General features: G+C 36.5%; 1 protein-coding gene across 19 annotated transcripts in view; it reads left to right on the forward strand.

Moving 5' to 3' along the window:
• ERC2 (ELKS/RAB6-interacting/CAST family member 2) overlaps positions 1-13,205 on the forward strand; it is a 904,872-nt gene that overhangs the window by 411,347 nt on the left and 480,320 nt on the right. For all 19 annotated transcript variants that reach the window (XR_007404126.1, XR_007404127.1, XM_049097733.1 and 16 more), the window contains one exon: positions 10,512-10,649. Coding sequence is in view for 17 of the 19 variants with exons in the window: in XM_049097733.1 (XP_048953690.1) it covers positions 10,512-10,649 (138 nt within the window). In the remaining 2 variants the exon portion in view is untranslated. The remainder of the gene's footprint in view (positions 1-10,511; positions 10,650-13,205) is intronic.

Consider the following 13,205-nt stretch of genomic DNA (forward strand, 5'->3'; position numbering starts at 1 on the left):
TAGTACTCTGAAGTTCTCACCACTGTGATAAGAAAACAAAAAACAAAAACCCATCCTTTTTTGCAGATGACATGATTGTCTATATAGAAAATTGCAGGGATCCCTGGGTGGCGCAGCGGTTTGGCACCTGCCTTTGGCCCAGGGCGCGATCCTGGAGACCTGGGATCGAATCCCACGTCGGGTTCCCGGTGCACGGAGCCTGCTTCTCCCTCTGCCTGTGTCTCTGCCTCTCTCTCTCTCTCTCTCTCTGACTATCATAAATAAATAAAAATTAAAAAAAAAATAAAATCTTAAAAAAGAAAAAGAAAAGAAAATTGCAGAGTATATTTAAAAGGAAAAAAAAAACTCCTAGAGTTGATAAGTGATTTCAGTAAAATCTCAGGATATAAGATCAACAAACAAAAATTATTACATTTCCATATACTAAAATGAATATGTACAAAATAAAATTAAATAAATAAATTTAATAATAAATTCTTATGTATTTATTATTATATATTATTATGTTTGTTATAAATAATTAATCAATAAATAATAAATTAATAAATAATAAATTTAAAAATAATAAATTAAATTTCCAAAGAAAATGAAATATTTAGAAATAAATTTACCAAAACATGTACAGGATCTGTATGCTGAAATTTATAAAATGTTAATGAAAAAAATCAAAGAGGATATGGACTGTATTTATGGTTTTGAAAACATATTAAAGGTATTACTTCTTCCCAAATTGAGCTATAGGTTTAATGAAATTCCTTTCAAAACTCCAAGGATTTTTGTTGACATAAACAGGCTTATTACATATTTTTTATGGAAAGGCACAAGTCCTAGATTGGCTAAAACATTCTTGAAAAAAAAAAGGTGATATTAGTTCTTACTATATAGCTACTGTAATCAAGAAAATCTCCTATTATTGGAGTGATAGGTAGGTCAGTAGGACAGAATAGAGAATCCGGATATATACCCACACAACAATGCCTAATTGATATTTGTCAATAGTGCAAAGACATTTCAATGGAGGAAGAATAGATTTTTTAACAAATGGTGTTTGATCAACTGGATATCTAAAGGCAATACAAATGAACATTGACCCAATCCTCATATCTTATATAAAAATTAGCTCAAAGTAAACCATGGACTCAACTGTAGAACATGAACCTGTAAAGGTATTAGAAAAACTATAGGATAAAATCTTCAGAATCTAAAGCAAAGCAATGAGTTCATTAACAGCATGATCTCTAAATTGGAATTTCTGGGGGATCCCTGGGTGGCTCAGCGGTTTGGCACCTGCTTTCGGGCCAGGGCGTGATCCTGGAGTCCCGGGACTGAGTCCCATGTCGGGCTCCCTGCATGTGTCTCCCTCTGCCTGTGTCTCTGCCTCTCTCTCTCTTTCTCTCTCTGTGTCTCTCATGAATAAATAAATAATATCTTTAAAAAAAATAAACTGGACTTTCTGCTGTTTGAAACATCCTATTAAGAGGATGAAAAGACAGGATACAGACTGGGAGAAAGTAATTGTAAACCATATTATCTTATAAGCGATTGGTATCTAGAATACTCTCAAAAGAACTGCAAAATCAACAGTAAAACAAAACCAAAACCAATCCAATTAGAAAATGGCTGAAAGACATGAACAGATAGATATTAACTGTAGAGAATGTGCACAGATGGCAAATAAGCCAATGAAAAGATGTTCAACTCATTAACCATTAGGGAAATGCAAAATAAAACTACAATGAGATGTCACTATATATCTATCAGAATTACTAAAACAAGGAGTAATGACAACACTAAGTGTTGGTGGGAATGTAGAAAAACTAGATCATTCCTACATTGCTGGTGGGAATGTAAAATGGTATAGCCACTCTGGAAAACAGTTTGACAGTTGCTTATACAGCTAAAATCGCAAGTTCTTATGACCCAGAAATTTTACTCCGGTGGCATTTATCTCAGCTAAATGAAAATTTATATTCATAGAAAAAACTTACACATGAATGTTTATAGTAGGCTATTTGTAATAGCCCCAAACCAGAAACAGCTGAAACATCCTTTAACAGGTGAATTGTTAAACAGGCTAGTATATCCATACCATGGACTACTACTTAGTAATAAAAGAGAACAAATTATTGATAAAGATAACAACTTAGACAGGTTTCCAGAGAATCATACTGAGTGGAAAAAAAAACTAACAAACAATGCCAGAAGTTATGTTATATACTGTGTGCCTACTTTTATGTAACATTTATGAAATGACAAAGTTGTAGAATATAGGACAGATTCATTGTTGCCAGAGGTTAGACATGGGGACAGAGACAGAGATAAGTGGGTGCAATTACAAAAGGACAGCACAAGGGATCTTTTGGGAGATGGAATTGTTTTGTATCCTGACTTTGGTGGTGGTCACATGAATCTATACATATAATAAAATTGCATAGAACTAAATCAGACACAGACATATACTCACTTCAATGAGTGCATATAAAAATGGTGACACCTGAATAAGATCAATGGATTGTATGAATATCAATTTCCAGGTTGTGATACTGTGCTATAGTTATGTTACTACTAAAGGAAACTGAGTAACAAGAGTAAGGGATCAGTTTACATTGCTTCTTATAAGTGCATGGAAATATCAATTATCTCATTATAAAAAGTTTTTAAAAAACCAAGTATTTAGGGCAGTGCCTGGCTTGTAGTGAAGAGGTCTGGTGTATCCATTACCTAACTTTTTATAAGCTTAAAGTTAATTTTAATTTTAAGCTGTATAAAAATGGCTACATCAGAAATACTACTTAAAATGTCACACATCCCATTATAATTAATTCTTCAGATTTGGATAAATTTCTCTTGCAGAATTCTTTGTTCAAGGAATCTTTTAAAAGACTACTATGTTTTTGTTATAGATGAAATATATGGGTTTAGTAACCTGAATTCTAGGATGGCCCTCATGACATGGGCTCCCTGGTGTTATGTCAATGTTTAGATTACATTTTATGCAAAAGAAAATTTGCAGATGTAATTAAAGTTCCTATTCAGTTGACCTTGAGTTAACGAAAAGTGAGATTATACTAATCACCTGAGCATTGTAAATCTGAGTCTAGAGGTCAGAGACAGAAAACTCAGAAAAATTCAAAACATGGGGGAGGGGATTTGACATGTAAGAGGTTCTCTGTTGCTAGTTCTGAAGATGGTTAGGGGCATGTAGAAAGGATCTAAGGCAAGTTCTAGTTGCTGAGAGCAACTGCTGGCCAATAGCCAGTAATGAACTAAATAATGCCAACAACCTGAATGATCTTGAAAGAGGATCCTAAGTTCAGATGAGAACTCAGCCTGTTTGATCTTTGATGTCAACTTTCTGAGACCATAGGAAGAGAAACCAATTATACCATGCTTGGACTTCTGATCTATAGATTGTGGGGCAATAAATTCATGTTGTTTTAACCCGCAAAGTTTGTGGTACTATTTTATGCAGTAATGGAAACCCAATACAAATGGGTTGATTTAAATATTTGTATTTAAATCCATCGTTTAGTGGATCCTGTATTAGTGGATCAGTTTTGTGTTTTCCTTGGTATTATATAAAGGGTATTTCTGAAGGAGGATTCTAAGAAGATGGAAGAATAGGAGGCACCAGTATTTTATCTCTCCATCTAGACAACAATGGCACTGTCAGAATCTGTCTGATGTAACTATTTTGGAACTCTGGAGTCTATGGAAGGCTTACAACTTCTAGAGGAAGGCTTAGATGGTAAAATGCCATTGATTTTGGACAATATTAGCTCTTAACACAGTGAAAGCTAACCATTTCCCACCCTTTAGTCTAGTGGCAGGCAACTGAACATGTGTGCCTGGAACAGCCCACACACAGCTTATAGGAGCCAGGGCAAGCAAAAAGAAACCACCTTCCAAATATCAAGGATTTGTGTTCTGATCATTGATTGTTGCTTCTCATCTCAGAGGTGCAGTCAGAGTCAGCAGCCATTGTTGTTGTCCCTCCCGCCATTGGTACACATCCTATCTCCTCTGCTGAACTGACTTCCAGGGACTTGGTGGGCTGGCAGTCCTTTTTCCTCCTCATTCATTTTCTCTTTTTCTCTTTTGAGAGCCATACATTGAAGATTAGGGCATTCGTGGACAATTATATATATAAAGAAAATTAGAAAAGTTGTGACACATACCTGGGAAAAGGCATAGGCTCAGAAAGGACCCAAGAAGACCTCATATTTATACCTCAGACTAATCTTTGCACGGAGATATCCTACAAAAACAATAACAACAACAGTAATGACAAACTCCAAACAATAAAAATGGTAAGACAAAATAGCACACCGTGGGAAATGGAGAAAATCTGATTTCCAGAGTTACCACATTATGAGTTTCCACAACAGTTTTCAACAACAACAAAAATCACAAGGCATTCAGAAAGCTGGACAGTATGATGATCTGTTCAAAGGAAAAAAATGACAGAAACTGACCCTGAGAAGACTTGATGGCAAATCTATTAGACAAAGATTTTAAAACAATACTCTTAAAGGTGCTCAAAGAATAAATGGGAGATGTGGGAAAAGTAAAGAAAATAATGTATGTGCAAAATGGAAACATCAATGAAAAGATAGAAAACTCAAACCAAAACAAAATTCTGGAGCTGAAAATTACAATAACTGAAATGAAAAATTCAGTATAAGGAATCAAAGGCAACTTTGAGCAGAGACAAGAAATAATCAATGAACTTGATACAAAAAGAAATGATTGAAGAAAAATAAAGAGAACCTGAGAGCCCTGTGGGGCATCATCAAGTGAACAAACACACATATTATAAGAGTCCCAGAAAGAGGAGAGAGGTGCAAAAAGAATATTTGAGGAAATAATGGTTGATACTTTCCAAATTTAATTATATCCAGGAAGCTCAATAAACTCCCAGAAAGATTAATTCAAAGGTGCCCACACCAAGACCCATTATAATCAAACTTTTGAAATATAGAGACAGATATACATTTGAAAATATCAAGAGAGAAGTGGCTTGTCACTTGTAAGGGATCCTAAATAAGGTGATAAGCAGACTTCTGATCAGAAACTTTGGAGGTCAGAAGGCAATGAGCTGATATAATCAAAGTGCTAAACCAAGAATCCTATAAACAGAAAAACTGTTCTTCAAAAGAGAGGCAAACAATAAAAGACTCTTAACTATATGAAGAAACAAAGTGAGAGTTGCTGGAGGGGAGGTGTGTGGGGAGACGGGGTAACTGGCTAATGGGCATTAAGGAGGACACTTGATGTAATAAGCACTGGGTGTTATTTATAACTGATGAATCACTAAATTCTACCCTGGAAACTAATAATACACTATAAGTTAATTAAATTGAATTTGAATAAAAAATTTTTTTAAAAGTGAGGGAAGGGGCAGCCCCGCTGGCGCAGTGGTTTGGCGATGCCTGCAGCCCGGGATATGATCCTGGGGACCAGGGATCTAGTCCCATGTCGGGACCCCTGCGTGGATCCTGCTTCTCCCTCTGTCTGTGCCTCTGCCTCTCTCTCTCTCTCTCTGTCTCTCTCTGCGTCTCTATGAATAAATAAATCTTAAAAAAAAAAGTGGGGGAAAAATTAAGATACTCTCCCAAAAAACAAAAGTTTAGGAATTTGTTACCATTGTAGCTGCCTTACAAGAAATGCTCAAGGAAGTCGTGCAGGTTGAAATGAAAGGACACTAGATGGTAACTTAAAGCCTTGTGAAGAAATAAATATCTCAATAAAGCTAAGTACATAGGCAATTATAAAAGTTAGTATTATTGTAATGATGGTATGTAATTCCACTTTTTGTTTTCTACATGATCTAAGAGACTAATATATTACAAAATTTATTAGTCTAAAAGCTAGTATTATTGTAACTTTGGTTTGTAACTCCATGTTTCATTTTTTACATAATGTAAAACACTAATACCTTTAAAAGAATTATTATTTGTGTTTGGGAATACACAATGTATAAAGATAAAATTTTGTGACATTGGTAACCAAAAGGGGTGAAGATGGAGTTATAGAAGAGCAGAGATTTTTGTATGTTATTGAAGCCAAGATGATATAAATTCAGTGTTAAAATTAACTGTCATAAATTTAGGATGTTACATGTAATTCCCATGGTAACCAAAAAGAAAATAGCTAGCTGTAGTATATATACACACATACAAAATGATAATAGAATTTAATCATTTCACTACAAAATACCAGGTAGGTACAAAAGAAGACAGTAATGCAGGAAATGAGGAATAAAAACATTATAAGGTATACAGAAACAAATAGCAAAATGACAGATATAAGTCCCTCCCTTTCAGTAATTCCTTTAAATGTAAATGGATTAAACTCTAATTGTAAGAGATTGGCAGAATGAACTAAGAACAAAGAAACAAACACACACCCCTCTAACCTCTGCACAATGGTCCAACTATATGCAGTCTACAAGGGAATGACTTTAGATCCAAGAGACACAAATAGATTGAAAATGAAAGGATGGAGAAATATGTTCTATGCAAGTAGTACCTGAAAGAGACAAAACAGACTTTAAGTCAGAGAAGTTTGTAAGAGACAAAGGCATTATAAATTAATGAAAGTTTCAATACAAGAAGATATGACAATTACAAGCATTTATGAACCTAATGCCAGACCATCAAAATATGTGAAGTAAAAGCTGATAGAACTGAAAGAGGAAGAAGATAGTTTTGCAATAATAGTTGGAGATTTCAGTACTGCACTCTCAATAATAAAACAATCAGAAAGAAATTAAGTAGGGAAACAGAGGACCTAAACAATTCAATAAATCAGTAAGATCTAACAGACACATTCAGAACACTCTACCCAACAATGACAGCATGTGCATTTTTCTCAAGTGCACAGAGGACATTCCCCTGGGTAGACCTTATGACAGCTCACAGGTTAAGTCTCAATAGATTTTAAAAGATGGATATTATACAAGGTATCTTCTCCAACCACAAAAGACATAACAGAAATCTCACAGAGGAAGACATAGACATGGCCAACAAGCACATGAGAAAATGCTCCACATCATTTGCCATCAGGGAAATACAAATCAAAATCACAATGAGATACCACCTCACACCAGTGAGAATGGGGAAAATTAACAAGACGGGAAACAACAAATGTTGGAGAGGGTGTGGAGAAAGGAGAACCCTCTTGCACTGTGGGTAGGACTGTGAACTGTATAGCTACTCTGGAAAACTGTGTGGAGGTTCCTCAAAGAGTTAAAAATAGAACTACCCTATGACCCAGCAATTGCACTGCTGGGGATTTACCCCAAAGATATAGATGCAGTGAAACAGCAGGACACCTGCACCCCAATGTTTATAGCAGCAATGTCCACAATAGCCAAACTGTGGAAGGAACCCCCATGTCCATTGAAAGATGAATGGATAAAGAAGCTGTGGTCTATGTATACAATGGAATATTACTCAGCCATTAGAAATGACAAATAGGGGATCCCTGGGTGGCGCAGCGGTTTGACGCCTGCCTTTGGCCCAGGGCGCGATCCTGGAGACCCGGGATCGAATCCCACATCAGGCTCCTGGTGCATGGAGCCTGCTTCTCCCTCTGCCTATGTCTCTGCACCCCTCTCTCTCTCTCTCTCCCTGTGACTATCATAAATAAATAAAAAAAATAAAAAAAAATTCTTTAAAAAAAAAAAAAAAGAAATGACAAATACCCACCATTTGCTTCAATGTGGATGGAACTGGAGGGTATTATGCTGAGTGAAGTCAGAAGAAGGACAAAATTATATGGTCTCATTCATTTGGGGAATATAAAAAATAGTGAAAGGGAATAAAGGGGAAAGGAGAGAAAATGAGTGGGAAATGTCAGAGAGGGTGATAGAACATGAGAGACCCCTAACTCTGGGAAACGAACAAGGGGTGGTGGAAAGGGAGGTGGGTGGGAGGTTGGGGTGACTGAGTGACGGGCACTGAGGGGGGCACTTGATGGCTTGAGCACTGGGTGTTACGCTATATGTGGGCATATTGAACTCCAATAAAAAATATATATATATACAAAAAAAAGATGAGGTTAGATATCAGTAACAGAAAAACTGGAAATTTTGTAGATTTGTGGGAATTAAGCAACACACTTTTAAACAATGAATGGATCAAAACAATTCACAAGAGAAATGAAAAATACTTAAAGGTGAATGAAAACAAAAGTGCAATGTCCCAGAACTTAATGGAAAGCAGTACAAAGGGGAGAATTTACATGTTAAGAGAATATCAGCAGAGTAAAAAGGCAACCCACAGAATTGGAGAAAATATTCATAAATTATATATGTGATAGGGATTAATATGAAGAATATATAGAGAATTCCTAAAACTCAACAACAAAAATCAAACAATGTGATTTTAAAATGGGCAAAAGGCTTGAATAGGTATTTCTCTCCAAAAGGTATACAGTATATAGATGGCTAAGTAAGCACATGAAAAAGATCACTCAACATCGTTAGTCATTAGGGAAATGAAAATCAAAACTAAACCATCTTCTACCCATTAGTATCCACTGTAATATTAAAAAAATGGAAAATACCAAGTGTTATTATATTACCTTGCCTGCATACTGGTAGGATTCTGACCCTAAACTGTCTCAGTCCTCTCAGGGATTTGGGGAGGCCCTAAGGAGTCTTTCATAGGTCATAAGTGAGTCTTTTAGCCTCTATTTCCAGTGCCAAAAGTCTCTTGAAATCCTTGCCTACCACTGCCCCAGAGCTCATGCCTGAAAGAAGAAATCCTCAGTCCTGTCCAGGGAACTGTCTCCCAGAGTGACAGGGGGTACCTCATCAGTTTGCTTGGAACCACCATGAATCTACACATATCCGTGTATACAGATATATCTGTGTGTGTGGGTATATGCAAACTAATAGTACACACTCTCCTTGAAGAGCCAATCCTCTCAGCTGTTGGCTTCTTTTATATAATGAGTATCATTCTGATATGTAACCATCCATATTCTTGCTCACCCATATATTTATTTATGGTGTTGTGAAACTGCATGAACACTTGTCTGGAATGGAGGAAGCTCTGTTTTGACTGCAGATAATTATGCCTTTTGAGTTCCTGGGTTTTCATTGGAGGGACAGTGAATTTTCTCACAGTTGTAGGTGGGCAAGAATACATTGCATTTTGATGAAGGAGAGGGTTAACTATTTGACTTATAACTTGAGTTTCCAGGATGTTTGTCTGAAGGCAGAAGACATGTCTTATTAAAAAGATACATTGGTGAGAAAAAGAAAAGGCAGAAGGAAGGGATAAAGTAAAAAGGAAGGAAGGCGAAAAGTCCATCTGTTAGTCCAAATCTATTGTAGCCACTGGAAAAATTAGCCAAGTCCCATGTCATGCCAGTTGAGGGTCACCAGGGTCATTGTCTTTGCATTCAGGGTGATTTTGCTGCTCCTACTACTACCACCTCTACTGTCACCCTCTAGTCCTCCTCCTCGTGTAGCTGCAAGTTCTGTCATTATTTGTATTGCATTCCAGATTTATGCTAAATGAATCAAATAATCCAAAAATTTGTTTAAGTCACACATTGTTAAACATGCATTTGGAATGATTTCCTGTGAAAGCCTGTGTGCAGAATACAAATATTTTGAATGGACTTATCTTAGAGTTGTACTGCCTTTTTCACTTGTCACTTTAAAACCCTTAATATGAATAAATTGTTTGTACAGTGGGCTTTTTTTAATCCTTAGATAAGAAATACATGGTTTGAAAGCAGAGAATAAAAACATGAATGATAATGCACGCAATGCCCAGGAAAGGTCCTTGCTGCTGCTCGTGGGCAGGCGTTATAATCAGCTATTTGGCGTGTTTATTTCAGGCTGCAGATAGTGGATTAAAGTGGCTGGTTGGTTGCCAGCACATGACTTAGTTGCTAAATGGAGTGTTTAGTACTTGCTACATTTGATTTATATCACAAGTTCTTCCCATTAACAGTCTACTGATGATAACCTACTTGGCTTTTCATGTGGTTACTTTGAAATAGCCACTTGACAACATTTGGCATATCAGAAAGTTTAATACTGAATAAAGGAGTGACTGAATATGAATAACTACATAGGTTCTGCCATATATTGATATGATGCTTGATGCAGAATGGGCACCTAATTAATATGTCTTTTCACTGAATGAATAGATCCTGCATATGTATTTCTCTGATTCACTATATGAAGATTAGATTATGGATTGTTCTGGTAGGAGGAATAGAAATAGGTAGAAATAACAGTGTTTACATGTCTGACAGGCTTGTATTGTATGGAAGGAGATGGTCTACTCATCTGTATCACCATTTAAATATGAAGTTGATTACATGGAAGGATGAGGTCTCATCAAAATGATTCTAAGTTAGTGTAACCTCAATGCTGACAATGCCCATAAGCTAAGGTATATTTTTTAACAACAGGTCCTCCTCAGGAATCTTGGCCTTGGATATTTAATAAAATATGCATTGAATGTGGTGATCTTTATTTTCAGATTGAAAACTTGCAAGAACAACTTAGGGATAAAGATAAACAACTAACCAATCTGAAAGACAGAGTCAAGTCCTTGCAGACGGATTCCAGTAATACGGATACTGCGCTAGCAACACTTGAAGAGGCTTTGTCAGAAAAGGTGAGCTTGGGCTAAAAAGTGGGGGATTTAGGGAAACATGGTTGGGAGGAGATGATCTAAATGCATTTAAATGTGCCCACTTTTCTCCATGGGCTTACACTAAACTCCATCCCAGCTGGACCTCCCACTCTCATGTTAGCCCTCCTCAGTATACTTGGCACATTGAATAAGCCAGGAGAACCTTGAAATGCAAACCAGATCATATCACATTTGGCCCTGGTTAAAAACTTTAACTAGCTTGTTATTGTTCTTAGGTTGATAAAAACTAAAATCCTTAACCTGACCCTTATGGTCTATCCCTTCATCTGATCTGGCTCATATCTGATCAGCTACCTCTCAACCTGTTGGCCTTATTCCTCTCTCCTTCCCATTCTCCCACCTTTTTTCCCTTTCTCCCTCTTATTTTCTCTCCCCCCTTCCCTTTTTCTTCTCTCCTTCCTTTCCTCTACCTTCCCTCTTTTTTCTTCCTCCTTCTTTCTTTCCCAACCTTGTCCCCTATCTCTCTTCCCTCATTCTCTGTATTCTAGCTATTCTGGCCTAGCTTTTCTTTTCTTTTCTTTTCTTTTCTTTTCTTTTCTTTTCTTTTCTTTTCTTTTCTTTTCTTTTCTTTCTTTTCTTTCTTTCGATTTTATTTATTCATGAGAGAAAGAGAGAGGCAGAGACATAGACAGAGGGAGAAGCAGGCTCCACGCAGGGAGCCTGATGTGGGATTTGATCCCAGGACTCCAGGATCACGCCCTCGGCCGAAGGCGGTGCTAAACCGCTGAGCCACCCAGGCTGCCCTGGCCTAGCTTTTCAAGTCCACCATGTTCCTTCCTGCATTAGACCTTTTGCATACACTATTACCTAGCCTAGAATGTTCTTTACTTCCTGCAGATTTAATTCCTCTTCTTTTGGGAGTTCAGCTTCCTGAAAAGCTGTATTACACACAGGAGTCAAGGAGGTAGATTTTGGAGCTAGAATGCATGTCTCTTATATTTGCCATTATCATAGTCTATAAACTGTAGTAATGAGGTCAAATGGTAGAAGACCAAGGTAGGAGTCAGTCCCAGCCTTGCCATTAACTAACTGGATGACCTTGGCAAATAACTCTCTTTTCTAGCACTTCAAATTTGTAGAATGGAAGGCATTAGATTAAATGGCCCACAGATTTTTAAAGCCAGTGTATCTTAGAGAAGGCTTCTTTTACTTTGTCAGAATCATCAGGAGGTGCCTGTTGAAAATCTAAATTATTAGGTTCCATCTATACCTACTAAATCATAACCTTGAGGGGCCCTGGGATTCTGAACTTTAGCAAGTTCCTGGAGTGAACATCCAGTCATTGTGGGGGTCACTGTAATCTGAGAGCCATTGCACTACATAAAAAAATAGAGATGCTAAAAAGAAGAGCCATAATTTTATGGCTAGATAGAAATTATAACATTATAACTTTAATATTAAATTATAAAGATATAAGATTTTACTTGAAAACTTATAAGAATAAATAAGATGATTTTTCAGGGAAAATATTCTTTTTTGAATTTTCTAGAATTTATTACCAAAACTCTGTGGTTGTTTTTTTTTTTTTTTTGTAAAATTTTGAATAAGGGAATATTGGTTCAAAGATTATTAATGATTCTGTATCCTGTTTGCAATATTTGAGTGATGTGATGTCAGTACATTAGTACCTCTCAATTTCCTTCTGCAAGTTTACAGAAGTAAACATGTACCATATAATTTTTCCGTGTCACAGATTCTTGGCAAGATTTTATCTTTTTTTTCCCCTGGCCCTATTAAGATTTGATTTATTCTAGTTTAAATCCCAAAATAATTTCCAAATCTGAAATTACTCCTTTTATGTAAGCACTTCCTTTGAGACTGAGGGGGTGACTGGGAAGGAAGGCTGAGGTCTGTGGGAGTCTGCCCCCCTCATACTCATGCCACCACTTAACAGTTGTATCACATGGGGCAAGCATCTTCTCTTAGTATCTTATTTCAAAATATACATTTAAATTAGTTGACCTCTAATTGAAACCACCTTGATAATCCATAATCTCAGGCACATAGAATCTGATTTGGGCAATCAGAGGAGGAGTTGATTAGATAGAAACCTTGAGGGGAGAGGCAGAGAACAAAAATAAGGAAAGTAGGTTTGGTGTGAGACAGTAGGGATTGCTGACAACTGTAACAAGCTGCAGAGTCCTTGACCTGCCTCAAACCATTCAAGTTCAGTTTTTAAAATATGATGCTCAAGCCAAATATGATGTAGGCTGGCTTTGGCCTGTAGGCTCTTAGTTTTCAAGTCTTATTTGCAATTGACTTTTAGCCTTTCACAGTAATAAAGAATAAAAACAAAACACAAATCAGTTATTTGAAGGCAATTTTCAAAGGGTGCCAAAATTAGAATGTTAGTGCATTTGAAAAAGCACAAAAACATTGGATAGAAACAGGCAAGGTTTTTTTTTGTTGTTGTGTTTTTGTGTGTTTTTTTTTTATCATGGAACAAAGAATAGTAGATTCCTTTTAACTATTCCAGTATCAAACTTTTGTATATATCCAAATAATCTTATCATCTAG

The sequence above is a fragment of the Canis lupus genome, chromosome 20 (genome assembly GCF_003254725.2).
Source record: "Canis lupus dingo isolate Sandy chromosome 20, ASM325472v2, whole genome shotgun sequence".
Lineage (NCBI taxonomy): Eukaryota > Metazoa > Chordata > Mammalia > Carnivora > Canidae > Canis > Canis lupus.